General features: G+C 45.1%; 5 protein-coding genes across 5 annotated transcripts; 2 read left to right on the top strand and 3 right to left on the bottom strand.

The window, feature by feature from the left end:
- Positions 1–2,018: 2,018 nt before the first annotated feature.
- Positions 2,019–3,545, bottom strand: LOC131294527 (probable tRNA N6-adenosine threonylcarbamoyltransferase, mitochondrial). The gene is made up of 5 exons (XM_058322574.1): positions 3,475–3,545; positions 3,264–3,398; positions 3,072–3,205; positions 2,552–3,016; positions 2,019–2,488 (listed from the first exon to the last, which is right to left on the bottom strand). The coding sequence occupies exons 1-5, from the start codon at positions 3,543–3,545 to the stop codon at positions 2,019–2,021; spliced, it is 1,275 nt and encodes a 424-aa protein (XP_058178557.1).
- A 319-nt stretch (positions 3,546–3,864) lies between these two features.
- On the top strand, positions 3,865–4,296 carry LOC131281994 (anaphase-promoting complex subunit 13). The gene is made up of 2 exons (XM_058311375.1): positions 3,865–4,001; positions 4,066–4,296. Exons 1-2 carry the CDS (start codon positions 3,990–3,992, stop codon positions 4,294–4,296), a joined length of 243 nt encoding a protein of 80 aa, XP_058167358.1. The 5' UTR covers positions 3,865–3,989.
- A 118-nt stretch (positions 4,297–4,414) lies between these two features.
- Positions 4,415–14,339, top strand: LOC131281972 (putative 1-phosphatidylinositol 3-phosphate 5-kinase). The gene is made up of 10 exons (XM_058311352.1): positions 4,415–4,798; positions 4,866–6,555; positions 9,509–10,384; positions 10,800–12,438; positions 12,505–12,604; positions 12,903–13,429; positions 13,511–13,674; positions 13,758–13,919; positions 13,998–14,136; positions 14,234–14,339. Exons 1-10 carry the CDS (start codon positions 4,415–4,417, stop codon positions 14,280–14,282), a joined length of 5,730 nt encoding a protein of 1,909 aa, XP_058167335.1. The 3' UTR covers positions 14,283–14,339.
- An 821-nt stretch (positions 14,340–15,160) lies between these two features.
- LOC131294526 (uncharacterized) lies at positions 15,161–23,439 on the bottom strand. The gene is made up of 9 exons (XM_058322572.1): positions 23,426–23,439; positions 23,162–23,360; positions 23,016–23,043; positions 19,361–19,409; positions 18,331–18,401; positions 17,865–17,981; positions 17,539–17,773; positions 16,761–17,477; positions 15,161–15,998 (listed from the first exon to the last, which is right to left on the bottom strand). The coding sequence occupies exons 1-9, from the start codon at positions 23,437–23,439 to the stop codon at positions 15,161–15,163; spliced, it is 2,268 nt and encodes a 755-aa protein (XP_058178555.1).
- A 1,828-nt stretch (positions 23,440–25,267) lies between these two features.
- On the bottom strand, positions 25,268–26,830 carry LOC131281983 (zinc finger Ran-binding domain-containing protein 2-like). The gene is made up of 3 exons (XM_058311364.1): positions 26,590–26,830; positions 26,099–26,391; positions 25,268–26,014 (listed from the first exon to the last, which is right to left on the bottom strand). The coding sequence occupies exons 1-3, from the start codon at positions 26,673–26,675 to the stop codon at positions 25,347–25,349; spliced, it is 1,047 nt and encodes a 348-aa protein (XP_058167347.1). The 5' UTR covers positions 26,676–26,830; the 3' UTR covers positions 25,268–25,346.
- Positions 26,831–27,375: the final 545 nt, after the last annotated feature.

Genomic DNA, 27,375 nt, shown 5'->3' with positions numbered 1-27,375 from the left:
ATATTTTAGTACACTCCTAGATTTGTTACTTTTTTTTCTATTTTGGTCCCTTCAAGTCAGAGAAGCAAAATACTATTAGGTCATCGCACAAGTCACCGAAAGGTTCGTCGCTTGACGTCTTGATGAAGTCTTTCGAAATCGAGCTTCGGGAAAGTTGGTTAAGAACTTAAAAAAACTCAAAAAATTTCCCAGTTGAAAAGAAATAGGAATTTGCATTGGATCACAAATGAAAATGTAAACTTGAACCTTTTTTGAAACAACTAAAAATAAATGAACTCACATGTACGGCATGTCAAAGCGGATGTCGGGATCCGCCTGCTTGTCTCGAAGAGTATTATCGTAACTTGTTTTCACAACTTTACGGGTAGCGGTATTATCACTATTGTGTTTCCAAAATTATTCTGTTTCCGTAATGGCTCCACAAAAAAAAAATACATACACAAACACAGACACTGGACCAGGGCTGCTTGCCGTATGCCTTTCCGTTCGTCTCAGCGAACGCACCGGATAACACACCAAACGCTCAAGAAACTGCATACGTAGCACATTTAGTTTGACCGCAAGCGCCGCGCTCCACGAACTCGCCGGAACGCGAACGCTGGATTTTTTCTTATATATTTTTTTTGTGCTTTCCTCACAGCACCACGGTGCGCATAGGTGAGCCGACCCCGTCACAAGCACAGATACCACTAGTGATCATAATTTTCAACCGAACACTGCGCTGGTGATCACGGCGATCACCTCGGCGAATGAATGCCCCTTGTCTTCTGTGTGCCCAGCACACCACGGCGAAGTCAAACACACGGGCCTCGCGGAATTTCGCGTTTGCCACTAGAACCGCACACCGATTTCGTGCAGGGTAGGGTTTTGGTTTGTTCGTTGAGAAACTTTTTCTTCACCACAGCTACACATACACGCACGGCGCGGGGTTGGGTCCGGGAAGATGACGACGTCGAGCGACGGTGACGGTCTCTGTGCTCGCTCGCTACCTGGCGCGCTGCTCCAGGATCCGTCTGTTCACCTGTTTGATCGTGGCGATACTGGTTGGTGGGAATCGATCGCACCGAACTTTACGAGTCCGATCGCGGGTTGCTGGCAACCCTGGTCGGTGGGTTCCCACGGCAACCATTTTGAATTCCCACCAAGGGCCGTTCAGGGAAGGTTGGGCCCTTCTACGGGCAGCTTTTACGCTCTCCCATCTACGAAGGGCTACTATCGATATTTGTTTACAATTTTTCGATTCGATCAGCTGGTCCGATTGTGCAAAGTTTTAAAAATTCTTTTTGAACCGTTAGTTAAAAGATTTTCATAAGAACGATCTTCAATTGAATCGCTCAAACGAGACAGATCTACAACGGGCCGGTTTGCCTGTTTTCAAAATTATGAATATCAAGCTCAAAGCTACCGAAAGCATCAAATCATACCTGATCATGTGCATGAAATGTTTGTCATCTATCCTCACAGTTTGAAAATGCCTTTACGGGCCCTACCAGAAGGGATTTACCTACTAGGGAAACAAACACCTTGGTTTCCACAAATTCATCGCCTATGATTTGTTCAGAAACATGATTAACCCTTCATATATCAAATGCATTTGGATTTTTTTACTACCAGTGAAATAGGCTAAATTAATGGTTCAATGAATTGCGTGCATGGTGCCCTCCAGCAATGTGATCCATGCAATTTATGTAATCCATGAGAATTTCTAAAGCAAGGAGATTAATTAATTAGCTTTTGGTTAGTTAATTGGCGCTTCGATCGCTAAACGATCTTGGCCCGACGAAATAGAATAAGTTTAAATAAGTTATATACTTTCGAAATTGTTATATTAGTTAGTTTTCTATTATAGATAGCAGTTTAATTCACAGGAAATTATTATGAACAAATTGAACTCACCTGAGTGAAGATAGATTCAACCAATAACGGATTTTCGGAAACATACAATTATGTGTTGTATGATAAACATGAAAGAATCAATATAATTGATTGATCAATCGTTGAAGCAGGTTATAATTACTCTATTGTCGAGTAACATTATTGTTAGGGAGTATGTCTACCTTTGCCCACTTACAAGCAATGTTGGCTGCTTTAACATCATCTATCAGACTCTCACCTATCGGACACTTGCCGCTAATGTCGACGGTTCCGTAATCTCTTGTCATGTCCACCGTATCGTTTGCCAAGAGTTTTTCTACACCATTCCACGCGATCATAGTACCATTATCCGTGCAAAGATTCTTTGGTGGACGATAGGCGCTATATCCGAAATGGCTCGCCATCGAACTGAGTGCACCGAAGATAACGTCGTTACAGGCAACTCCTCCGGATATCACGAGACTTCGCGATTGTGATTCACTGTTATATAGTTTAAAACGTTCGCAGTACTCTATAGCGCGCTGTGTTCGGTGGAGCATGTGTCGTGTTACTCCTTTTAAGAAACAGGCACAGAACGATTCATAATCCGGCAACAATGCATCAGGCGCAAGATCTAAAAATGAAACTTTTGCAATCACATAAACGTCTTATGTTAAAATTGCTACCGTTTACTTACTATGTTTTGATTCCTGTTCAAGGATGTGTCTTGTTGCAGTATTTTTAAGACCAGCGAAACTAAACTGACAGTCGCGGTACTTGGCTAGAGGTAGTGGAAAATCGTACGCAGCAGTATCGCTGGAGGCAGTTCGGGCAGCGACTTCAATGGCTTGTCCACCCGACATTTGTGCGTATTCTGCGATATTTCGCAATTTTAAACGACGAGCAATCTTATCCAAAGCTTCACCGGGTGCATCATCGAGTGTTTCACCGAGCAGTCGGAAACGTGCTGTTCCCTCTACGAATACCAGCAAAGAGTGGCCACCACTTACGAGGAGACAGAGGAAAGGAAACGGGATAGTGGCGGTCATCCTGGCCATTAATGCATGGGCTTGCATATGATGAATTGGGATTAGAGGTTTGTTATAGGTTCTGGCGATATGTTTGGCATACCGCATGCCTACAATTAGACTCAGTGGAAGCCCTGTAAAGGTGATTTATTGTGAATAAGTTGTCTCATTCGATACTAGACTACATACCTGGTCGATTAGTAACAGCCACTGCATCTATGTCTTTTGGTGTTAATTTGGCAAGTTCAAATGTTTTTTGCACAACATTTTCTATATTCGCTCGATGAATGTCCTGAGCCACGGGGGGAATTATCCCTCCAAATCTGCGAAAAAGATAGTTGTTCTAAAACATTTCAATGTGCAATCTATTACTTTATTCACCTTAGATGACTATTTTGTTGGGAATGGATGTACTCTCCGAGAACTTTCCCATCTCCTGTTAGCAAGGCGGCTCCGGTATCATCACAGCTCGTTTCAATGCCCAGCACAATTGGAGAATTTGTAGATAAATGCCTGCTACAAGTACAATTTCCGTTTCACATAAATGATACAATGTGGTTAAGGTACCAACATGTTGTTTAATTTCACAAACCTCCTAAAAAGAGTTCCATTTTTAACTAATTTCACTACTTTCCAGAAAACTTTGCACTGCGTGAGGATCATGTTGTTTCCCGGTAAGAAAACGTAAACAAACATGTTCAAAACAAAACATTACTAAGATATGTACAACAAAGCAGGGTCAGATAATGTAGTCCTAGATTACATTTGATACTACAAATTTAAAATTTTATATACACAAAACGAGTATAAATTGATATATTAACATTTTTATGTATCATATACAAACAACAAAATTCCTAAAGCATGTTAAAATACCGGTTATTTTAAATGTTTGTTTAGGCACCGTAGAAACCTTGGTAGAAGCTACTTGACGGATAGAAAGCAAAAAAGACATCAAGCACAAAACGAAAGGCAAAAGGAAATCAGTGCAGATTCATTATCAGTGGAATTTCGGGGCGTTCTTGGTGTTTTATTTGGCCGCTGAAAACTTGTTGCGGCTACATTGAGTAATTTATTGCTTGTGAATGTCTATTTGATATTATTCTAATGGATAGTGAGGTAATGGAGAGGAAAATTCTTGGCGTTTGATCGATGGCTACTAATGCCTTTGTCATCATTCCAGCCACCATCCGATGGTCGTCTGATCGATTTAGTGGACAACGAGTGGATCGCCGACGAGCTGCCGTACGACCACATTTTAGTGCCTTCCGATAAGCTCCCTGATCCGGAGGCAGATAATGGTGACTCCCATTTGACGCTGAAAGAGCAGGAGCAAAAATGGACTGATCTGGCGCTTTCATCGTTGGCTCCGGATTTGTCCGTGACTGAGCAAGTCAACTTTCCGGGAGTGTAGTGGAGGCAGTGAGGGCCCCCCTCCCTGTCTACGAAGATTGTTTTTGTTTTAACTCAAGTGACTAATCGAACAACAGTATACAGATAGCAAAGAATAGTTTAACATTACCACTAACATTATGAATCGCCACCTACATTCCCCAACGATACTGACGGAATTTGCCCGCACGTTCGAAGAAGAGCAGGAAACTATATTTTCCAAACTCGTCAACAAGCTTACCAACACCCGGCCAACAAATGAGTCACCGATCCACACGTCGGTTTTGCACGAGGAACGTGTGCAAGGTGAAAATTTAGTTGCAAATGCTACCGCTCGTCCAACGGCAACTGTCTCGAACCAACCATCACCATCGGCAAACCGTGGACCAGCCATAACAGTTACGAAAAGCCCGATAAATAGCAATGCTGGGCCTTCAGCGTCTTCGAAGGAACCGTCTCCAGCAGAACGGAACACTACCAGCGTGCTGCGGCGCCTAAGTAGCTTAATATCGCAGAAATCAACCGTAAGTTTTAAATTTGATTTTTCATAAACAGGTATTTATTTTTCGTTTATCTTTTTACGTGCTACAGACCACCCGAAGCTACAAGCACACCGATCTTCCGAAGTTCTGGATGCCCGATTCAACCTCCATCGAGTGCTACGATTGTTCGGTAAAGTTTTCTACCTTTCGTCGTAAACACCACTGTCGCCTGTGTGGTCAGATCTTCTGCACCAAGTGCTGCAACCAGGTGGTGACGGGAAAGATCATCAATTGCTCGGACGACCTGCGGGTGTGCAACTATTGTTCCAAGGTCGTACTAACGTACCTCAAGACGTCGAGCATAGCGGCCGACCTTAAACCCGACCTCAAGGCGTTACAGGATGATCTGGCACAGAAACTGTCCACCCTGCAGCCACCGGGCAATGGCGGAGACGCTAACGTACCGTCGGGAGCCGGGAGAAGTCGGCGCAAAATATCCGTCGGCTATCAGGAGGAACGCTTTGCCGCTAGCGCCGGGTCAGGTATTTCATCCGCCGACCGGAAATCCATCCTGCAGCAGTCCAACTCGCTGAAAACATTGTACGATGAGATGTGTCGTTCGCTGCCGCTGTACAATCGTGGCCACGAGTTGATCGACTTTTTGTTCAGCAAGCAAAAATCATCGAACAACATGCAGGCGGTTGCAATACTGAACGCGATGATCGATGCCGGCTTTCTGATCGCCATCAGCGAGCTACGGGGTGATAGTGGTGCTGTGGAGGAGGTAGAAAATACTCAACAGGGTCATCAACAGGAGCAAAGCCGAGAGATGCATCGAGGTAGCAGCGGAGGATCAGCAGAAGATGAAGAAGATCCCGTTGCAATGACGATCGAGTTTAGCGAAGACACCGTGTACAAGTTGGCCGTGCTGCAGGATCGTCCGGTCGGTGCGCCCGGTTCATCTGGCACTGGTGGGGCCTATCATTTGGAGTTGAATTTCAAATCTAGTTCCGTTTTGATGCGCTCCGGAAACGATGATCAATCGTCACTCGACAGTGAGGATGGGGTCGGCGGGAACGGTGGTGGCAGTACCACACTGAGTAGCATCAATCTGAAGGACTCGGTAATGGACAGCTCGTACCTCATATCGACCGGAGCCAAAGCACTGCTCCAGGTATTCTGTGAGCACGAGGAGATGCTCGTGAATCAGTTGCTGCGTGCACAAAACCTCGATCCGTCGTGGTCCAAAACGCTCATTCCGATAGTGGCCCGGGTGGCAAACACGCTGCGCCTCGACGCAGCCTACGGCACGGACGCGATGGACATCCGGAACTATGTGTACTTCAAGAAGGTGCCCGGTGGCGAACGGTGCGAGTCGCAGATACTAGGTGGGGTTGTTTTCTCCAAGAACGTGGCCCACAAAGAGATGCCCCAGAAGGTGGACAAACCTAGGATACTGTTGCTCCAGTGCGCCATCGCGTACCAGCGTGTGGAGGGGAAATTTGTCAGCTTCGATACGCTGATGTTGCAGGAGCGCGACTATCTGCGCAACAAGGTGTCGAAGATCATCAGCCTCGGGCCGAACATTGTGCTGGTGCACAAGAATGTGGCCGGCATTGCGCAGGATATGTTGCGCAACAATGGCATCACGCTGGTGCTGGACGTGAAGCTGTGCGTACTGGAGCGGATCGCTCGATTTTTGGATTGTGATATCATCAGCTGCATTGACTCAAACGTGGGACACCCGAAGCTGGGAGTTTGCGATCGTTTCCGTATTCAAACGTTTTACGATGATCAAGGTAAGAAGATTACTATGGTTTTTATCGTAGAACAAGCTGACCCGACGAACTTCGTCCCGTCAAATAATTATGCAGTTTCTAATATTCTAAAATTTGAAACTTACTACCTGTGAGATATGTTAATTTTTGTTTTAAAAAACTGTATAGAGAAGAAATTTGAATTCATTATATTGGAAATCATTTTATTGTGATTTTATTATTCCTTTTATTGTAACGCACCTTGATAGAATGCATTTTTAGTCTTTTGTTCGGGTGCGTAAATGTACAATGATGCCAGTTTTCCAACGCGTGAACATGCAACATTAGCTGGCCATGAGAAAACCAAAGCATTTCTAGATTTAAGCCACACACTTCCAGCGACTGCCCTTGTGACTTGTTGATTGTCATCGCAAATGCAAGATTAACTGGAAATTGAATTCGCTTGAACTGAAATAGCATATCGTTCGATTTCAAGGGAATTCTAGGAACTAAACATTCGGTCCCCTTATAAGCCCCTTTTAAAATTCTTGCCTCTATGATATTGTTCATAAGTTGCGTCACAATCAATCGTGTTCCTTTACAAAGTTTCGGCGAATGAAGGTTTCGAAGCATAATAATTACAAATGATGCTGCGGCATACCAGGCAAATCCTAAGAATTCAGAAATTCCACTGGATAATTCACGGCTTCGTCTTCATTTTCAACACGATCCATTGATTTGTATGATCACAAATCTCCCGGAATTTGGTTTAAAGGTATGATCGCAAATCTCCCGGAATTTAGTTGAGGTCATTGACATCTATATTTTTCCGCAGCTAATATTGCACGTGAACTCATCCAATCGTTAGCATAATTTTGGGTGATATTTGGATACACATTAGTTATGAGATCCTCTTTAGCTGAAGTGAATTGGCAAATGGTAGTCGGAATTGATATTAATCCACTGGATATATTAACCGGAATCTGTCCGTTTCCAATTCTTAGAAGCTCTTTGGAGAAAACTCTTGCGCTTCTATCCTGTTGCAAGTGCACTCGCATATTCATAGTCAATCATATAGTTTTTACGTATTGCCACAAATACGATGATTTGAGACATGCATTTACTTCATCTGCCGGTGTTGATTTTGAAATAACGGGAACTGTTTGTATAAAATCGCCTGCCGTTCGATCTGCCGTTGCGCCACCAAAACGACCGTTATTGTTCCGAAGATCTTGGAATGTTATGCTGTCAAGTGCTTTGAGGGGCCGTTTGTGAGCCATTGTGCACTCATCCCACACAATTAGTTTACAATTTTTCAATACTTGGGCCATAGCTGATTGCTATGAAATGTTGCAAACAGGAGTTTCACTGAGTTGCTTGTTTAACGGTAATTTTAGTGCGGAGTGTGCCGTTCTTCCACCTTCCAGTAGCGTTTCAGCAATTCCCATGGATGCGATAGCCAACGCAATACGATTTTGAGATCGTGTTGCCGCCAGAATCAAGGATATTAAGAACGTTTTCCCAGTTCCGCCGGGCGCATCCAGGAAGTATAGTCCACCGTTTCCATCATCGATAACCTTCACCAATGGATCATACGCACTCTTTTGCTGCTTGTTCCAAAATGGGACATTTCTTAGAACTTGTTGTTCCAACGCCTTTATGTCGTATGCGCACTCACGATTCAATACGTCTTGGATTTGGCGATTTGGCGCTGGCATATGAATTTCTGTCAATAATTTGCCACTTATTAAACACTAATCTTCAATCAACGCCAATTCTTCATTGTAGATCTTATCGTTCATTTGTAACTCGAAATCTCCTGTTGTTACTCGAATGCGATGTAAAATGTCTTCGGCGATGTCATTTTTGTACGTTTTCCATAGTTGGCGCGGATTTGAAGGCTGACATGTCGAAATGATCTTCGCGAAAAGTGTACGAACTTCAGTGGCATGTGAAGCAGCTGCAGCAGCATGGCGTCGTCCATTGTTTGATTCCACTGATTATCATGTTCCAATAATTCTAACTGCTGGCATGCTTCTCGAAAAGTTGAACATACGATACGATTCACGGTACGCAATGACTCAAACGATGTTGGACCAACAACAACCGAAGATAGAAGCAATCATCGTTTTTTGGGTGGATTGTGTATATTCGTCCTAATGCATTAGTTGAAAACACAACTGGATTACCGTCTACTGGTTAGCCTCGCTTTCTACGTAACCATTTCTTTGACGATGCATTCCATGAGTAATATCGAGGCATTTCCGAATAAACCAATGTTCTTGCAAAAGGATCGCTGGCGCAGGTAAAACAAAACTCGTCAAAGTTGTTGCTGGTTGTGTTTCGGCTCGTTGTACTGCATTTTCTAGGTTGAAATACACTCTTTGACCATTCTCCAAATGAACTGCGAGATGCACAACAATAGGTAATCGCTCATGAATTGCAAAAGAAAATATTCTCCATAGCGCTTCATTGACAGTTAACGTATCGTCCCATTTGATACTTGCTGATCTCATCTCGCTCAAGATGTAGGTAATGTATGTAAGATAAGATTCGTATTTCAAAATTATAAATTTGAATACTACTTTATGAAAAAAAGCCTTTTTTTGAGTTTTCTGATGTTTTTGCTTGTTCTTTAAAATTTTCAAACTTTTCATTTTTCTAAAACCTTAAAATGACCAAAAGGAAGAAATCGGCAAAAGATTCCGTTGGAATAAGTTCAGCCATTTTGTATTTTCGTTAAAAATGGAAGGTTTTTTTTACTTTTGATATGGAAAAAAGCCGTTTTTACCGAATTTTCCCATTTTCCGGCTTTTCCTTAGGAATTTTCAAATTCTCTTTTTTCCTAAACCTTCCTTGGGCAAAAAGGTACAAATCATACGAAGACGTCATCAAGATTGGTCCAGCCGATTTTGAGTTTTAGCATCACGAACATACAAACATCCATTTTTATAGATATAGAGATTAATTTATTTGGTTGCTTTCTTAATTGCAGGATCATCGAAAACCCTGATGTGCCTCGAGAAACAGCACAGTCCACGTGGCTGTTGCGTTCTTCTGCGCGGAGCCAAGCGCAGTGAACTCTCCAAAATCAAAAAGATCGCCTCGCTACTGCTGCTTGCCCGACACAACTGGCGTTTCGAGCTGTCCTACCTGTGCGACGTGTACGCCATGCCGCCCACTCCTCGTGCCAGTATTTTTGACTCGAAAGAATCCACTCCCTTGGAACCACCGCCGTTACCATCCTCAGCGCTCACTGCGATTAGTGGAGGCGAAATCAAAGGTTACGAAGAACGTCAGCCGGCGTCGACGAACTCGAAACCGGTTTCGATTGACACCACGACGACGAAAGTGATTCGTACAACACCTGGGAACACAACGAACCGGGAGGATGTCGGCGAATGGACTGACCCGCTGCGAGCCGGAGAAAGTGACGGACGTGTCGACGAAGATGATAACTCCATCGAGCTGGCCGTAGAAATGCCGAGCGATAATCGATTCCGTTCCGCACTAAGCTCCACGATCCTATCGATCAGCCCGTTTGTAGGGTTTCCATTGCCTTACCTGGAAACGGATAGTGGCCGGAAGTGTGCCCTGCGGTGCTACTTTCCCGACGAGCTGTACTTCTCGAAGCAGTGGAGCGATGCAGGGGGGGGTTCCGGAGCCGGCTCGGATCGATATGGAGCAACTTTGTCCGGTGATGGAAATGTTGGGCCAAGTGGGGCGGAAAATGAAGAAGATGAAAAACAACTGCTTCCGGTGCATCCATTTGTGACGCACAAGATCACCGCGTCGATCGACAGTAAGGAAATGCAGACGATACTAGCAAGTTTTCGCGCCTGTGGAGGAAGATATCCGAAGGTGTCCATGAGTGAGTATCAACAGGATGGGTGATGATTTTTTGCAGTCAATTTAAAAACATTATTTCTCCCATTTCTCATTTTATTTTGCCCTGGGTATTGAAACATAAAGGATATAGGAGCATTTTGACTTTACCGCCCTGTAACTTCGAAAACTAGCATCAATATAAATCATTTCAAACCTATTACCAATCTTATAAATCGCCAATGAAGTTTAAAAATACCCTTTTCTAGTTTATCGATTTGATACCAAAGTTTAAGGATGTCCTGAATAACTTCTTCAGCGATGGAATATTTATCTCCATATTGTGACTGAGATGAGCAACTCAAATTTAAATTTATTGCGAAAATTCATCAAACACCCTTTATGAATTATGGGACGAAACTTGTAAGCTCACACTGAATGTTTTCTCTCTTTTTTTGCAGTGAAGAAAGGATCCTCGCGTAAACGTCGTCTCACGACTCTTGCCCAAAGATCGCTGGAAGAGTTCGTGTACCGTGACGCGCTAGACATTGAGAACCATCAGCGGCTTCCGGTACTGTTCTGTAGCTTTAATTATAACGAAAACGTACCCTCGACCTTCTGCGCTCAACCGTCGTACTTGGATATGCAATTCTATGGCCAGAACGACATCATGCTGGGTCTTTTCCTTGAGCATTACTGCTTCCGCAGCTCGTACATCTGCAAGTCGTGCAATCTGCCGATGATGGACCATGTGCGTCGGTACGTACACTCCGGTGGCTGCATTCAGGTGAAGCTGGCCGAAGATCTCACCAAGGTTGACACGGGTACGATACTGATATCCTCCAAGTGTACGATCTGCAACGAATACTCGAAACCGGTACCGATGTCGCATGACACGTGGTGCTACTCGTTCGCGAAGTTTCTCGAGCTGCGCTTCCACGGGCACGCGTACAAGAAGCGAAGCTGCGAGGGTGTTACGGAGGATATCGACGGCCCTAGTGGAGCGGGCGACGGAGCTATGGTTTGTCGGCATTCGCTGCATCGTGACTTTGAGCAAAACTTTTCCTACAAGGGAATAGTGGCGAGCTTTCGGTACACGGCGATCGATGTATGGGAGATAGTGCTGCCGGCCATCTCCATCTCGCTGCTAGGCCCGACCCCGAACGACGTAGCGCACGCACGCACCAGCATCACCGAGCAGCGTACGGAGGAGATGAAGCATCTGGCCGTCATGGGCTACGATGTGTACGTGAAGATCCTAGAAAAGCTGGCGGAATTGTCGGCCGATACCGATACGTTCGCGAAGCTGAAAAAGAAAGCGAACCAGGACCAGGTGGCGTTCAAGCAGCGTATCGAAAAGGTACAAAAGCTGCTCACCGAGGAGGTGATCTCAGTGGAACTGGTGGACGATGCGATCGTGACCTTAAAGCACGTGCTGGCGGAAGCGATCGAAGAATGGGAACCGAAGCTGCACGAAATCATCAATCAGGCGAAGGGTGCACAGGCGCCTAAGAGCGCACCACCGGGTGATGGGGGAAATGGAACCGCCGGAGGGTTGCAGGTGGACAATGGTACGATCGCCACCGAAGAGCTGGATCTAACACAGTCGGGTGGTGTTGAAACACAGCAAATGGAGCAAGAGGGAGCTCCTCCCGTACAGGAGAACCAACCAGATTCGGACCAAAACGAAAGTGAACCACCGAAACAAGAGCTTACAGCGGTCGGTAACGATCCACCATTCGATCAGGAGGATCGTGCGATGGTACCGGCCGTCGGTAGTGACGAAAAACAACCGACACGTGATAGTATGAGTGAGAAAAAGACGGTTAAAACGCTTCTCAGTCAGCTGCTGTACACGAACGACTACTCGCAGATTCTCAGCTCCCCGCTGCCGCCCCACGAGCACCACTGCTTAAAGGCGGGTCTGTTCCCGATCGTTGTCAACGAAATGGACGTGGGATCATGCATCGCCTACAGCTTGATGTCGCAAGAGTATCGCAAGATGCTGGACAGTATGAACAGCGGCGGTAGTGGTGGCGTTTCGACGATCGGTGCCGTGGAAGCCAGCCCAAGCTTGAAGCGCAAATCGCAATCGGTTAGGTAGGTGATTAGGAAACATTCCAGCCTGTATTGGACCTTAACAGCTTAGTGGTTAACTCGTTACAGTTCGACGACAGATGGGGATGAAACGACCGGAACGACCCACGCGAAAAGTGAGCAAGATAAGAAGCATAAAAATGCTGCTCATAGTGAGATTCATTTTCAGGTATGTTATTATAAAAATATTGAAGGTTATTCCTAGCCAATGATAGCTTTCTCAACGCGACTTATCAAAATCCCAAGCAAAAAATTAAAGAACTCAGATCGCATCCGTTTTTATCCGCTTACACCTACCTTGTTGTCTGTTCAGCTTTTTCATTTGTTATTATTTTTTTTCTATGTGATTGAGACAAGACACGTTCATTTCCTCGTTCAGCAATTGGACATTTTCCCGGAAAGGCCTTAATTGTTCAATTCACACAAGATTGGCAGTGAATTTTGTTTTTTTCCCCTTTTATTTTTAGGATTCGAATTGTAATTTTGTATGCAAAATTTACTTCGCAAAAGAGTTCGATCTGATCCGTTGTCAGGTGCTAAAACGCCCACAAACACCCGGCTCAACGCATCGCATGTCCTCTGCCAGCGGCACAAGTATGGCCCCGCCGTCTTCCGTTGGCGGAAACACGTTAGTCGCTGGCAATGGCAGCAGCACAAGCGGAACCAATGCAAGTGGTCCGAATGCCGCTGGAGTCACCAACGCGGATCCGCTCGAAACTTCCCAGGAAATGATGGATATGGTGCGCAAAATGTTTGCCCGATCGCTCAGCAAAAGCGTCCGATGGGAGGCACGCGGGGGCAAGAGTGGATCCAAGTTCAGCAAAACGGTCGACGATCGGTTCGTGCTGAAGGAAATGTCACGAACGGATTTGACCATCTTCGAAAACTTTGCACCGAATTATTTCGAGTACCTGCAGAGGTGCATCAAGCAGAAGCATATTACTTTGCTGGCGAAGATTTTTGGGGTCTTTAAAATTACCATCAAGCGCAAAGAGTAAGCATTTCTGTAGGAGGCGGATCATGTGTAAAGGATAACTGAATCATGACTCTTTTATTTAACCACTTCTGTACACAGCAATACATCCGTTGAGAGTTCTGTGCTGGTGATGGAGAACCTGTTTTGCGGCAAAGAGATCAGCGAAAAGTATGATCTCAAGGGTTCCGATCGGAATCGCCTGGTGGATCCCAACCGGCAAACCGGAACGGAGCGTGTGCTGATGGACGAGAACTTCATACAAAGTAAGGCGATTTTAGTTTTACAATCTTCAAAAATACCTATTGAAGGAGGTTGGTTTAACAAATCTACTCGTTTATTACTGCAGTGTCCTGGACGAACCCGTTATACATATTGTCGCACAGCAAGACGGTCCTGAAGGAAGCGATCACCCGTGACGCATGCTTTCTCGAGCGCAACGAAGTGATGGACTACTCGCTGCTGGTTGGTCTCGAAAACTCGGAGAAAAATCTCGTGATAGGCATCATTGGTAGGGTGACCAACATGCAGCACAGAATCATCGACGAATCTAATCCTTTCCCTTATTTTTGCTTCCTCCAACCATCAGATTACATACGCACGTACACATTGGATAAGAAGTTTGAATCCATGATCAAACAGTCGGGCCTTATGGGTGGCCATGGGAAGCTGCCGACCGTGGTTTCACCCAAGATGTACAAAAACCGCTTCATCGTGGCAATGGAAAGGTAAGGCTTTTAACGATTATCTCATATACGCGATGGTGACGGACGGGTGTGCGCTAATGGTAAATCTTTCCTTTTCCTTTTCCTCCCCGCATTAAAGATACTTTTTATCCGTTCCGGATCGTTGGGAAGGTTTGGCGAAGAAATAAATCTAAACTACTTACTTTGCGCGCGCTGCAAATAAACTTAAGCGACTGGGGTTTTGGGTACGATAGCGTCCGAAATATTATTAACACTTTGAACCGTACATTTAACTTTGCAATTTTTTTATAGAAAGAAACAATCTTTTTGTGAAAGCTGTAATTTAAGGAAATTTTTCCAAGACTCAAATGTTATTATCATAATTATTGATGTTATGCACGATTCGCCATCTCGATTAACCTAGACTTTCTGTGCCCTTTCGCTTAACTTTTCCTCTATCCTCGTGTTCCGAATGTCGGTTACTGGTATCGCGAGGGCCAACGAGAACGTTCCCCTTTCTCTGAATATAAATTTTCATACCAACCTTGACGGCACGTCATCAAATCAACAGTTGAACAAATTTAGACGCGATAAAGCCCTCGCCGCCATCGACGGTTTGTGGTGGTGACCTCTAGCAGCGGGGAGTTGCGTGAAGGCCAGTGCAATAATTATTTCTTTTCGTGTGTGTGCTCTCCATCGGTAAGTGCGGGAGGAATTCGCAAAAAAAACATTGTGACCCTGTGTCACGTAATTTTGGTGGATAATTTAGTCCTTATTTAAAGTGTAGAACCTGTAGAAGAAAAAGAGCACATGAAGGGAGCACATTTATCTTGAACCATTTAATTTATTAAGTTATCTTGTTTTTGTTGCCTATCCTCCAGTATAACGATACGATGAATGTAAATTTTATTTAAACGAAAAACGAGAAACAAACTCCTTTTGTAAAATGCACAAACGCTGGTCAGTTTGATTTCGCCAATTGTTAGGTGCCACAAACACCCAACGCTGTCCTCGTTGTGGTGACTGTGATGGACCTTCGATGGGACACATTATCGGACGCTGATGTTCAGTAAAAATGCGAATCATAGATCGTTGCCGGTTCGGCCCATCGGGTCGTTCGGCGTTTGGTTGGCGCATTCAGTACAACGAACGACTGCGTGCCCGTCTTCAGCTTGTCCCCAACCCCGGACTTTTTCACTATTCCCCGGGGGGTCGCCTGTAGGTTACCCTTACGGTACGCCGCGTTCGCTTCGATCACCTTCGTGCGATTACGCACACTGTGGTCACCCTTCCGGTGCAGATCCTTGTAGAAGATGATCGGTTCGTTCTCACGCTGGATCGCAATGATGGGCGATTTCGCCCGGCGGCCGTGCTTCGCTATCCGTACGGGCAGCTGCACCGGACTGGCCGGCCGGGTATCGTGGCGTCGCGTCGTACTGGTGGTAGTTCCGGTGGCATTCGTGGTGCTGGTCGTCGTGGTGGTGGTGGCGTAACCTTCGTTCGTGCTGCTACCACCGGTCGTATCGTGAACCTGCACAACGGGAAGCGGTGCTTGATTGACCACGGCCGAAAGCTGGCCATCCTGGAGGATCTTCTGTGCCAGCAGACTGCCCCGTTCCTTCGGTGGCGATCGCTTCTTGATCATCAGCTCCCTCTGTGCCTTACGATACTCGGGCTGAGCGACGAAGGTCTGCAGTACGTCACCCTTGTTGCCTTCCGGAGTGGTGCCCGCGTTGGTGGTGGCCGCAGCCGTACCGGCAGCATGCACATTGTACTTGATGGGGGACGGTGTCCGGCGGCTGGTCCGACGATGCGGTGGTTTTTCGTACACATCCTCCAGGTTGATGCTGCAGACCGGTTTCTTCACCAGTGGCCGGGAGCGTGGATAGTCAACGTAAGAACAGCTGGAAGGTGTAACAAGTTTATAAAATAACTGTTGCTGTTTTCAAGAATATCTTCTACTATTTCTGTTCAATGAACCATTCTTGGTAAGGTCTGTCCATTGAGGGATTAATATACTGGCGGAAAGCGTGAGGACAGACTACACTAGAAATTGTGAGTTCGAATCTAGAGTCCGGCCACTTCCGATATTATGAACGGCTGGGATCTACAATATGTTATCCTTCAATAGAATCAAGACAAGGCTCATATAGGTCAGTTTTCTAATGGGCGTAACCCGTATAGTATTGGATGAGATCCCCAAAATCGCATGTGATTTTTAAAATACCACCCGTACTCAAAACTGGACCAAATTCACTTTTTTTCTTCAGTTTTGTTAACTTCCATTCGCAGGGAGTTAATTCTTCTTGTAAATTTATGGGCTACACCACACACCTTGAAGTGGGGATATAATTAAAATATTATTTATGGCCCTCTAATTACCACATCTGCAATGGTAGCCTCCCGTTGTAGACTCTTTGAAATTATAGTCTTGACAACTATTAAAAGTCTAGGTAAAAAGCGAAGGGAGGTGGTCTCATTAGGGATCGTAAAAGCATCACATTGTGGTTGAAATGTAGTATGATTAGGAAAAATTGGTGTGTGTAAATAAATGTCTATGTGTTATAAAGAACTTATCAGAATCAAAGAAGATTACTTCCAAGAGTTCTTAAAAGAACCGGGTCTTCTGATATTCCGTTCAACAAAGTAGCAATAGAAACACATACCGATACATAGGCGTATAGTCCATGTCACCCTGCATCGCCAGGAAGTTGTCCTTCGGTTTGGCCTTCTCCGGCTTGCACTTGATGTGCGGGTTGCGAAAGCTGTAACTGTACTCCGGTTCCCGCCCGAGGAATTCACCCTTGAGCGACAGATTGTCCTTCCGCACGACGCACTGGGAGCGCCACTGGTCGCCGACACCGCCCGGTGGCAGTTCCCGGTAGCTCTCCTTGTACTCCGGCCGAAACTCGATCGTACCGTGCAGGCTCAGGTTGTCGAACTTCCGGATGGGGGCACTCTTGGTGAAGTGATCGTAGTACTTGTAGCACTCCTTGTACTCGGACGGTGCCTCCCGGAAGTTGCCGGTGAACGCAATGTTGTTCAACTGCGGCGTCGACCGGGACTTGTCCGCCGCCTGCGGCAACCCGTACTGCCGCTTGTACTCCGGCTCGAACGTCGCCTCGCCGGACAGTCTTAGGTTGCTGCGCGTCAGCTGCTCCCGGTTGTGCAGCTTCGAGTCGGACGCGCTCAGGTCGTCCCGCTTGCTGCCGGTGGTGTCACTGCGGTGACGGAACCGCTGGTCCATACTGTCGGGCAGGAAGTCGTACGGTAGAAAGGACGACTTGTACTCGGAAGACGCATTGGCGAGACCCGTACCTTGCGTGGTACCGCCGTCCGGCAGCTGGAAGTTTTCCTCTGGACGTACGGCAGCCGGTTTTGACCTGGAAGTCGATATCATCCTTATTTCAACCACGATCAGATGATGTAATAGTTAAGGCTCACTTCTGGATCGTGTCCTGGGAATAGCTGACAAACTTGGAGTGATTCTCGGACAAACCCTTCATCGTGCCCGGTTCGATATGCAGCGAGGTGCTTCTCCGCAGTGGTAAGGCTCGATCGTAAATACTACGTCTCCGTCGATGATACTGATCGTTGTACTCCGTCTGATGGGCGTCTGTCAGCGACGGAAGCAACGGCTCCGATTTGTTGTACAGTGAAAAGTTGCTGCCTGTGTGTTCTGTGGAACAAACGAAGGTGAAGTGGAGTCAATATACGTGCCCCAAGAGCCTTAGCTTTTTGGTATCTGAAGTCGGAAACACATTGCTTACTGGCGTGGGCTTCGGAAAATTGTCGCTTCCGGTAGGAGTGTACCTGGTCGATCGTTATAAACTCGTGTGGATTATCGATGTGTGTGCGTCCCTGTGCGTACCACCAGCTACCGGTTCCTAAGGGAATGGGCAATGAGTGGACAGTTTCAGTGAGCTATTCTGTATCACAATCATAATTGATTCGAGTGCTGTTATTAGCTCAATTTTGTTAATAATTACAGTGATATGGCAAAATCTAAAATAAAATTAGGTCACATAAACTAAGTAGCCTATAACTAATTACAGCATAGCATTGTAATATTTTTTACTTCTTTTTTAAGTATCACGGTTTAAATTTGCATGCCCGCTTTTTCAAACCGAATAATACGTTCTTCTATTAATTTCATCCCAAGCAAAAGAATGTCAGCTTTTCTTGGTGTACGATGAGCGTGTCTAGCATAGAAAACAATATATTTTAGTCTCTTACTGTGCCTCAGTCGAGGTATGTCCGGCTCCGACACGAAAGTATTCCAATCGAAATAGTTGCGCCCATGCGACCTGCAAAAATGGATTCGGAAAGCAATCATAGATTGATTATACTGTTTCGTGCATCAAGTATAAGCAAATGATTAATCATTCTAGTTTTTGATAACGATTCTTATACTATCCCGGGATGTCTTAATAGTATCAATTGAAAGGAATAATTTCACATTCTACCTCCATCTACAATGTGTTACGATTCGCAGTTAGAATTCTTTAACCACTTGAAATGTGTGTACCTTATAAAACACGAAAAATTTGGTTGAATAATGCCACCACTTTCCTTTCTTTCTCTCTTTGTTTTTTTGAACTAGCACTAATTTTCAATTTTCTTTTAAGCACACAACACAACACAACACAACATATCGATACAGTGGTTTCGCCACCGAAGTTTGCTCCCAATAACCGATCCGACCGCAAGGCTTCCCAAACAAACCAAGCCCCTTGATGCGATCCTGTGCATTGATCCAAATAAATGCCTGGAAATCTTATCGCTAGGCAACTTGCATGCCCTTATTGACTTCACCACCGTTGGCAAGGGTGGGTCGTTTATTGAATAGTTCGGGAACGCATGCACACATAGCCAGAGTGCGCCAAGGCAATCCCGTTCGAACGGTTTTTTGTGTGTCATTTGTTGCATATTTCTATTTTATTTCGCAACCCACTTTATGGCTCCCAGCGGGGATCAAATCGAACGCCGCTACTCCGTTGCCAGTTTGAAGACGAATTTGATTGTATCTCGGATGGTTTTGCGATAAGTACTGCTTAATGCCAGGGTCGTGGAAATAATTTGCAACCCAAAATGAGCTGGCTATAGCCAGCCCGTTACAAAAGATGTTTGCATAAGCCAGCGCGCAACATGCTATTGACCTAATTGTTGCCTTTTTCTGACCACACGAAGAAATGTAAACTATCCTACAACCTCATCTGCGTGGCAATCAGTTTATTTGGCCTCGAGGGGGTGTGAGTTGAATTACCGCTTTGTTACTTCCTCTGGGCTGTAAAGTGATTCCGGATTTTTACGATCTGTAAACCGAAGCGGGGAAGAACCGACGTGGTCAACTCCCCTCTAGACGGTGCTTCCGTGACAGTTTTAATCGACGTCCGGTCGTTATTATGCTTACGATTTTATTGCGCGGAAAGATCTTCTATCAGAAGCCAAAGGAACGAGAGCTTTTCGGTTAGAGTTTCGGAAAGAATCCCTCAATTTAGGCGTTACAAATGATAAATCAAACTGTTTTAGTAGGATTATTCGTAGTAAAAAGTATTTTTGTTAAATCCTATTTAAAATTACATTTTCATTTAATTGCTTTGATAATCTACTTTATCAACTGAAATTACAAAAAACGTACAACAAATGATATGTTCTTTGAAAACATGTTTTGGAAAATGTCAACTACTTCAAAATTATTTGGAATACAATTATTTTTTATCAAGAACGATCTATGAAATAAGATGAATCTAGGACACAAGAGCGATTTATGAAAAAAGAAGCATCTTTATGAATAAATTATACATATTTTTTGTTCTTTCTTATAGTAATGTTAAATTTTTCGTCACCTCCATAATTTTTTAAACAGTTTTCTTCATTTCTAGCAAATTTAGTAAATCTTCTTCAGGATTGAAAACTTGTACTAGTATATGCTTCACAATATTCCTAATCATTTTTAATATAATATAACTGGCTTAAAATTTCGGTGCTTATGTTTGATGAATTTCAATTGAATATATGTTTGCGCCTAGCACCTTCTCTTTTAGAAGGATCTCAAATGGTATGATAGTGATTAAACAAATTAAAACAAAATAATGAAACAGGGAAAGAATAGATTGATTTAAATTATTTATAAAAAACTATTAGAAAGGACTCTACTGATATTATTGTAATGTACAGGGTAGGACAAGGAAACTTGATGACTTGAGATGGTCACTAGTTTGCGAAGTGTAGTCAAATTGAGATGGCAATAGACTTATCTAAAAGATGGGTTTCCGATTTTGTTATCACATAAACAAAAACCCTGGGAAGTGCACTCTACCGATTTTGCGACATCTTTCTAAGGTTATCTTAAATCCATCGTCTAAAATAACAAACTTCGAACCATGGAAGCGTTGAAAACCAACGCCACGCCATTGATTGCTGTGGATATATTTGGGAGAATGCAGTAAAAAAGGTCAATCGGTGTTTTTATGAGGCGCATCATTTGCCCAGTATTGCTTTAAAAATGGCATAAACTACAATTTCGTAGAGTGAACTACATGATAAAAATAAGAATTAATATGATAAGTTTGCACTTTTTTCCAAAGTGACTTTTCAAATAATCAAGTTTCCCTGCCCTATTCTGTATATGTGATTTATTAAATTTCTTCACTTATATTAGGCGTCTAACCGCATTGCTAGAATTATTTGAAACTACCTCAACAATAATAGTTTTAACCTTTTCAGTATTTTAATGTATTTCAAGATTCCCTTTCTTTTTTAGAAAAGTTTGGTCCCTTCCTTTTTTAGAAAAGTCCGTTAAGATGATTCACAATGGTACATGTACATCCTTTGCACTATTTTCGCACTATTGTCTTGCAGAATGGCCAAATCAACAACGCATCGGCTGTTTGGTCGATGTGTCTGACGAGATATTACGTGTTTCACCTTTCCGTTTCCGTTTCGCGCCGATTCCCGCCGGTGCATCATTGACCGGTCGCTTACAGGCCAATTAGTTAGCGGAAATGTTACTTACACGGGTGCAGGGGGTTGACCTACTTTGGGACGCGCACGAAACCCCACCGGTTTGCAAAGCCCCTACCGACCGGGGGGTTTGCAATTTTGCAGTGCCAATTTCCCGTACGTGCGAGACATTCCCGTGCAGGATTGGCGCCATGCCTGGTCATGGTATTCCACTGCAGGAAGCTCCACGAGTTCGCGTTTGAATGTTTGAACTTTAATTCGTTGCGTGAAATGTCATCATTATTATACGACGGGGCGCGTTTTGGGAGGGGGTCGAAAGGTTGTCTATATCGGGAAAACAATTTACTAATGGGTCTCTTACCGCGCCGTGGGTCCTCGTTGGTGCCTTTGCCTCGCACGTTTGCTCATGGTGCTTCTTGTGGTTCCGTTTCCGATCGGCTGTTGATCACTGATTTACTGGCTGCTTCCTTCTCCCGAAGGCACGCGCACACTACCTGGGCTGAAGCGAACTTCCGGTGGAAATACACTTTGCACAAAGTGGAAATACTGAATGCTATTTTAATCACAGTTCTATTTTAGTGCGGCCACTCGAAACGGTTTAACGAGACAACACAACCGCATAACGGCACGAGCTAACACTTTAAATATTTGATTATGGAATGAAAACTTCCATCCACCCAACAAAACTAGGAACGCGGGAGTGTGTTGTGGGAGGGTGATTTTTCCTATTGCCTTGTAACGATTATCACATTATATGACCTTTTACCAGCTGTGTTTACCTACACGTAACACTGTGTAATAAACGGTCCTTGAAATAAGGAGGTGACGGTGCGAGTTTATCACTTCATTTGAACACTTCGATGGTGGAAAAGCGGCGCTTCGGCGATGGTGGCCACCCGCATTTCTTGTCACTCCACCCGAGCCCCGGACACCGCGGGGAACCGTGCGCACTTGGAGGTCCTTTCGTGTTTTGTGCTGCCACCGTGGGGACAACACATCCTATCCGTTAGTCCGCTGTGGCGGTACTAAATCCGGACCCGTCCGTTCGTCACACAGGACTCGGGTCGGGTTTGGCTTTTGAGGTCGCTAAAAATAAATTACCACACCCGCGCGAAATGTTCCACCCATGTTTGTTGAACGCTTGCCTCCTCCTCCTCCTCCTACTTCATCGCACGCTTCGATTTCCTGCGGGTTTTCCACACACATCCATCCCGAAGGTCCGAAGGGGTCGTACCCTCGTCAGTGCTGTTCCACGCAAGCTCACTCCAAGCGGCCACGAAAGACGCCGTCGGTCAGCTGTGGCGTAGTGGTGGCTCACTCACACTTGTACGCACGACGCTCCGCCAGGGGTCCTTTTAGTGGAAGTGGAAGTGAGCCTTACACGGGGAAAGGGGAAGGAAAACGTCACGCCTTGACCCTTCCATCTCAAGGCAATCATGCCAACGGTGAACTAATCGTTATTGCCTTCCGTACCGCCAACGTTCGTCAATCGGATGGAAGTGGAAGTGGGGTTGTACGGCAGTGGTTTCCTTTCGGACAGAGCATCGGGAAGGGTTCTGTTCGACACCAGGGTTTGGAGGAGGAGGGAAAGAGTTTACGGGCAGGAAATTGGCAAACTCTAATAGCTTTCACGGTTGAGTGTAATACCACGGATGGGTCCATTATTAAGATTAATTTTTGATATATCAAATCAAACGTTTATCGAACCCGTTTTGAACCAGTTGCAGTAAGTAATAGACCCTAGAATGAGCTGCTTTGGACAATTCAATTTCCCAACGTATATTAAATTTAAAATGCAAAACGGGATCCCAAAAATGCAAATGCACGTCTCACATGCAAACGAACCGAGTTTGAGGATGTTGCGATCCACCGAAAAGCTGAAAATGAAACCATTTTGATCCCCTGATACACTGAGCGGGCTGCAACGATAACCAACTTTCCTTTCCTTTCCTTACTTTCCTTTTTGGGGGTCGTTCCTTTGACCTGGCGGAATAAGAAACATGAACGAAAAAAAAACCAACCACACCGTGTGCCGCCTTGAAGGATATTCCCAGCGGAGCCGTCGGTCAGCATTCTTGCGGATAAAACCAGAACGACTTACGTCGAACGACACCTCGGCCGCCGACGCCTTGTTGAGCGTGGGTTTTCCTTTTGGGGAACCCGAGGCAACCGGAGACACGGCTTGGAGGGAGGGAAACACGAACCTACAGTACGAGGTATAAATCCAGTTCAAGGTTGTAGCTAGCAACAGTTCGTTGGACGGATGGCGGTATACGCTCGGGTACACATCGGCAGGATCCCTGAACAAGATTTGAACGGGAGTTCCACTCGGTGTGTTGGGATTGGAGTTGCTACCGCCGCCCACCTAATGGACGCCATTAGGGACGCCACACTTGGGCGGTGGTCGTTTTGTAGGACGTTGGGAAAATGGTATGAACCGGTCACGGTCGCGCGAGGTGGAAAACCGCGGCCGGAAAATGGAAAGCCCTCCCGCAATCTGTAAAGTCATCAATTTAGGTGATGGACTCTCCACGGCGAGGGCGTATTTACACGACGGTGGAATCCGATTCCGCACCCCACCCAAAGCGATGGTTTGGCCCGCGCTGATTCATGGTTTTACGATCGATTGGAAAGCTTTGCCAATTAATGTACCGCTTCATTAATTAATTGCCGCGGAAGTGGAGTGATATGAAAACGGGTATTAAATCTCCCAACATTAGCGGCGATGTCGAGGGAACGGATACTCCCAGAAACGTGTACCGTTGAGGCCTCATTCCAGGTTGACTGTTGTTCTACTTAATCTTGAGATAATCTCTGTGGTGAAAGTATCGTTCTACGGTTTCTTCTACGAAAGGATAACCTTCTTATCGTGTGACATATTCATTAATAACGGGTGGTCATTACACTCATTTGTGCCGTATAAGTAGGTTTATCCACATCCACCTCTAATCTGTATCATTAGTGTGGGTCATAAATGTTGCAATATTTCATCGGGGTGTCCACCAGCCGTACAACATGTGTTTACGATTGTGGTGTTGATTAAAGCTATATTTTTTTAACGATGACATTCTTGAAATTACTATGAATCATATCTCTTTTTCCCGATTTCTTTAACTTTGGGAAAAATTACACTTCACCGAGTTTATTATACGTTTCTAGCTCTAGAGCTAGAGTTAGGAAAATAATGGAATATGTTGAACAAACTTTTTTGGAATAAAAGTTGCTTTAACCCCTGTCTTGAGCTCGTTTAGAAACTGATTTTGAAGACCCATGAAATCGGCGTCCAACTGCTCCCTTTTATATAATTTCTTACGTGCACGTGGTTAAAGCACGTGGTCAAAACCTTTAAAGCGCATAGGGATCAAGAAAAATTAAGCATTCTGTTAGTATTTTTTTACAAACTTTGTAGTATCAAATGAGAATTAAGCGTGAAATACTGTTTTAGATGTTACAAAATCATTCATTACCTAAAATATGGTTTACTTACAATTTTATAACAAACATGGTAACAACATGTTGAAAGTTTTAATTTATTAAATTTATGCTTTGACTTAATTTAATTTCTTTAACACGTTAAGCGCTATGCCCAAAATGCACTGCTTTCAGTTCTGCCAGCGATTCGTAGAAACGCCGGCCTACCCAACGGGCTCTGTCGGCCCGAGCAGACCGACGCCGGCTTACGGGGAAGAACACTGTCGGCCCCATGGGGCCGACGTAGCGCTTAACGTGTTAAATGAGAGCTTTTTTGCGTACGCATTACTTACCTACCTTGGAATGGACTTTAAGAAAAAAGTTCCCTTCTCTGATTTTGCTTTGGTGTGAAATGGAAGAGGAGATATTAAAAAAGATAGTCGGCAGAAATGCAATCCATATAAACTGAGGAAGTGAGCTTGTGCTAAATTCAAAATCGAAAATAAGAAAAATCACATCGCTGCTCCGATGCAGAGTTACTATTTTCAAAAACTACAATAATTCATTGCCAAACAAATGTTCGTAATGCAGTTTATTTGAGGTTCGGTGAGAAAATAAATACTTTCGAGTATTGCTCGGTATTGTTCTTGGCTTCAATGCAAACGATGATGATGCACTGTTTCCCTATTGTATTGATTCACTCAAACAATCGATGGCGTTCTGGGCGTCACTAATGAAATGTGGAGATTTTGTGCGGAATGGAGTTTGAAAGCAAATTGTGATAAACTAACGCTTATTTCGTCCTAAAATATACACGTTTATTTTCCATCAACATTGAACCTTGATCGGCAAAGCAGTAAAGCTTGCGAAATGCATTAGCGCCGTCGATCCTTGCTGCGCCTGTACGACCGAGGCGACCGGGATCTTGAGCGAGAGCGTGAGCGTGAGCGGGAAAGCGACCGCGATCGGGACCGTCCATGGCGGCGCGACGAGCTGGAACGTTTCGTGTGACTAGTCGAGGAAGCCGTCGATTTTGTGGAGGCCCTGTGATGATGCTGGTCGCTCGATCGATGACGCCGATCGCGACTGGGAGATTTTGATCGTGAGTGTGATCGTGAGCGAGAACGTTGGTGATGATGCTGCTGCTGCTGTGATGGGGGTTTGTGGTTGTTGCTGGAATTTTTCGCGACCGGTTTCTTTCCTGCGTCGTCCTCATCGCCGCCGTCACCACCATCGGATCCCCAGAGATCGTACTTGGAGAGATCCTCATTGTCCTCATCCTCCTCGTCCTCTTCATCGTCTTCCTCATCTTCGGCGTCCGAGTCGGCGTCGTACTTTTTCCGCTCCCTGCGCTGACTGTTCTCCCGTTCACCACTATCGCTCGAATCGCTTCTGCGCCGTCGATGTCCGACCGAGCGATTGTTCTGCTCCTTCGGTCTTGATTTTGGTTTTTTCCGACGCCCAAACTCATCATACTCATCGTCGGATTCAACTCGATCTTTGTATTCCACTACGCCACGATCGTTGTAGCCGCCGCCGTATCCTGTTGGGAAAGGACAAAGCAATTCCGTTAGTTACGTAAACCAACAAAACCGCCTGCAGCCGTGTCTCTCTCCCGGTAACATACCGGTCCGTTCCTCGACGTCGCAAAAGCGAGGGGCACTGCAGATGTTGCACGTGTGCCGACGGGCCCAGTTTACGTTGGCGCATTTGTTGCACTGCCAGTCTTCGGCGCTGAACAGACCGCGCGATTTTTCCGCCGCCGCCTTGCCAATCTCGGTGCCCACTTTCTTTTTACCCCCACTGCTGCCACCGCCGTCCGAGTCGCTGGCCGCCGATCCATGCCGCGAGCCGCTGTTGGGACGCTCCTTTCCGCACCGGTTGCACTGGTTGCGACGGGCAAAGTTTAGATTCTTACAACTACCGCGTAGTTACACATCGACCGGGGGGAGGCGCGCCGTGCACGTAACGCATTTTTTGGTGCCACGCCGCCAAACGGGGTTTTACGGTGGCAAGTTTACGGAAGGATGCATGGGGGAAGCCAAAAACGTTAGATCCCAAATACTCTTCAAATGTGGTGTGCTATTATAAATTGCCTGCAGCAGGGGGTTTGCTTACTCGGGCTCCGGACAAATCCAATCGCCATTCTTGTTATTGGACGGTCGCTTTCCGTCGTCGGATTTGGCACTTCCGACGCTGCTCATTGCATTTACCTTCCACGCTACCGACTGCACCCGGCAGACGCTCGCTTACGCTTTATCCTTTGGCCACCGGAATACGCCTAGAAGGGATAGAAACACTTTGCAGGCCACTTTTTTGCATCAATTATTCTTTGCAGCTTCTTTCGTTATTGACGAACTGGATGTTGGAACAAGCTATCTGACAGCAGCGTTGCCGGAGAGACCAAAACATTTATCTTGCGACCAAGGTTAGTTAAAAAAAGCTTCAAGCACCTTGGTCATAATTTGAAATAGTGGCTAAAATAATTAATACATTAAATACTATTTGGTGTTTATTTCAATTTCAACGGTATATCCCTCAAATGAAAGGTTTTTTAAGACAAATACATTTTTACAGCAGAGGATTTTTCTTAGATTTTAGTTTCGGTAGAATTTGTAACAAACGCAGTGCTGCCAGAATCTCTGAAAGCAAAAAGATGCGCGAAGGTAGTGTTTCAACAACACTCGAGTTGTCGCAGGAATGTCGCAGAAATGTGCCAGATTTCGCGGATGCCACAGAAAATTCCAAAATCGTAGAAAATTTGAAAAGAAAAACGTTAAAATCGTACAGAAATGATAAAAGAAACCAAAATTTGCACAAGCAAAGACTAGAGGGGCCGGAAAATTGTAATCAGAAATTGTATAAAATTGAAGTTTAAATGCCATCCGCGATGATTGCATCGAC

This window comes from Anopheles ziemanni, chromosome 2 (assembly GCF_943734765.1).
Source record: "Anopheles ziemanni chromosome 2, idAnoZiCoDA_A2_x.2, whole genome shotgun sequence".
NCBI lineage: Eukaryota > Metazoa > Arthropoda > Insecta > Diptera > Culicidae > Anopheles > Anopheles ziemanni.
This window is presented reverse-complemented; position numbering and strand designations above follow the sequence as displayed.

What these genes read in the sequence shown, in the direction of transcription:
- LOC131294527 (XM_058322574.1), bottom strand. Translation starts at nt 3,545, where the DNA reads ATGATCCTCACGCAGTGCAAAGTTTTCTGGAAAGTAGTGAAATTAGTT. An exon ending in CAACAAAATAGTCATCTAAG is followed by an intron (nt 3,206 to 3,263) that starts GTGAATAAAGTA and finishes TCTTTTTCGCAG; the next exon opens with ATTTGGAGGGATAATTCCCC. An exon ending in GGCTGTTACTAATCGACCAG is followed by an intron (nt 3,017 to 3,071) that starts GTATGTAGTCTA and finishes TCACCTTTACAG; the next exon opens with GGCTTCCACTGAGTCTAATT.
- LOC131281972 (XM_058311352.1), top strand. Translation starts at nt 4,415, where the DNA reads ATGAATCGCCACCTACATTCCCCAACGATACTGACGGAATTTGCCCGC. An exon ending in CGCAAATCGCAATCGGTTAG is followed by an intron (nt 12,439 to 12,504) that starts GTAGGTGATTAG and finishes AACTCGTTACAG; the next exon opens with TTCGACGACAGATGGGGATG. An exon ending in ATTACCATCAAGCGCAAAGA is followed by an intron (nt 13,430 to 13,510) that starts GTAAGCATTTCT and finishes TTCTGTACACAG; the next exon opens with CAATACATCCGTTGAGAGTT.
- LOC131294526 (XM_058322572.1), bottom strand. An exon ending in CGGCCGAGGTGTCGTTCGAC is followed by an intron (nt 23,044 to 23,161) that starts GTAAGTCGTTCT and finishes TTATTCCGCCAG; the next exon opens with GTCAAAGGAACGACCCCCAA. An exon ending in AACGACCCCCAAAAAGGAAA is followed by an intron (nt 19,410 to 23,015) that starts GTAAGGAAAGGA and finishes TTCGGTTTACAG; the next exon opens with ATCGTAAAAATCCGGAATCA.
- LOC131281983 (XM_058311364.1), bottom strand. Translation starts at nt 26,675, where the DNA reads ATGAGCAGCGTCGGAAGTGCCAAATCCGACGACGGAAAGCGACCGTCC. An exon ending in TGGATTTGTCCGGAGCCCGA is followed by an intron (nt 26,392 to 26,589) that starts GTAAGCAAACCC and finishes ACTACGCGGTAG; the next exon opens with TTGTAAGAATCTAAACTTTG. An exon ending in CGACGTCGAGGAACGGACCG is followed by an intron (nt 26,015 to 26,098) that starts GTATGTTACCGG and finishes CTTTCCCAACAG; the next exon opens with GATACGGCGGCGGCTACAAC.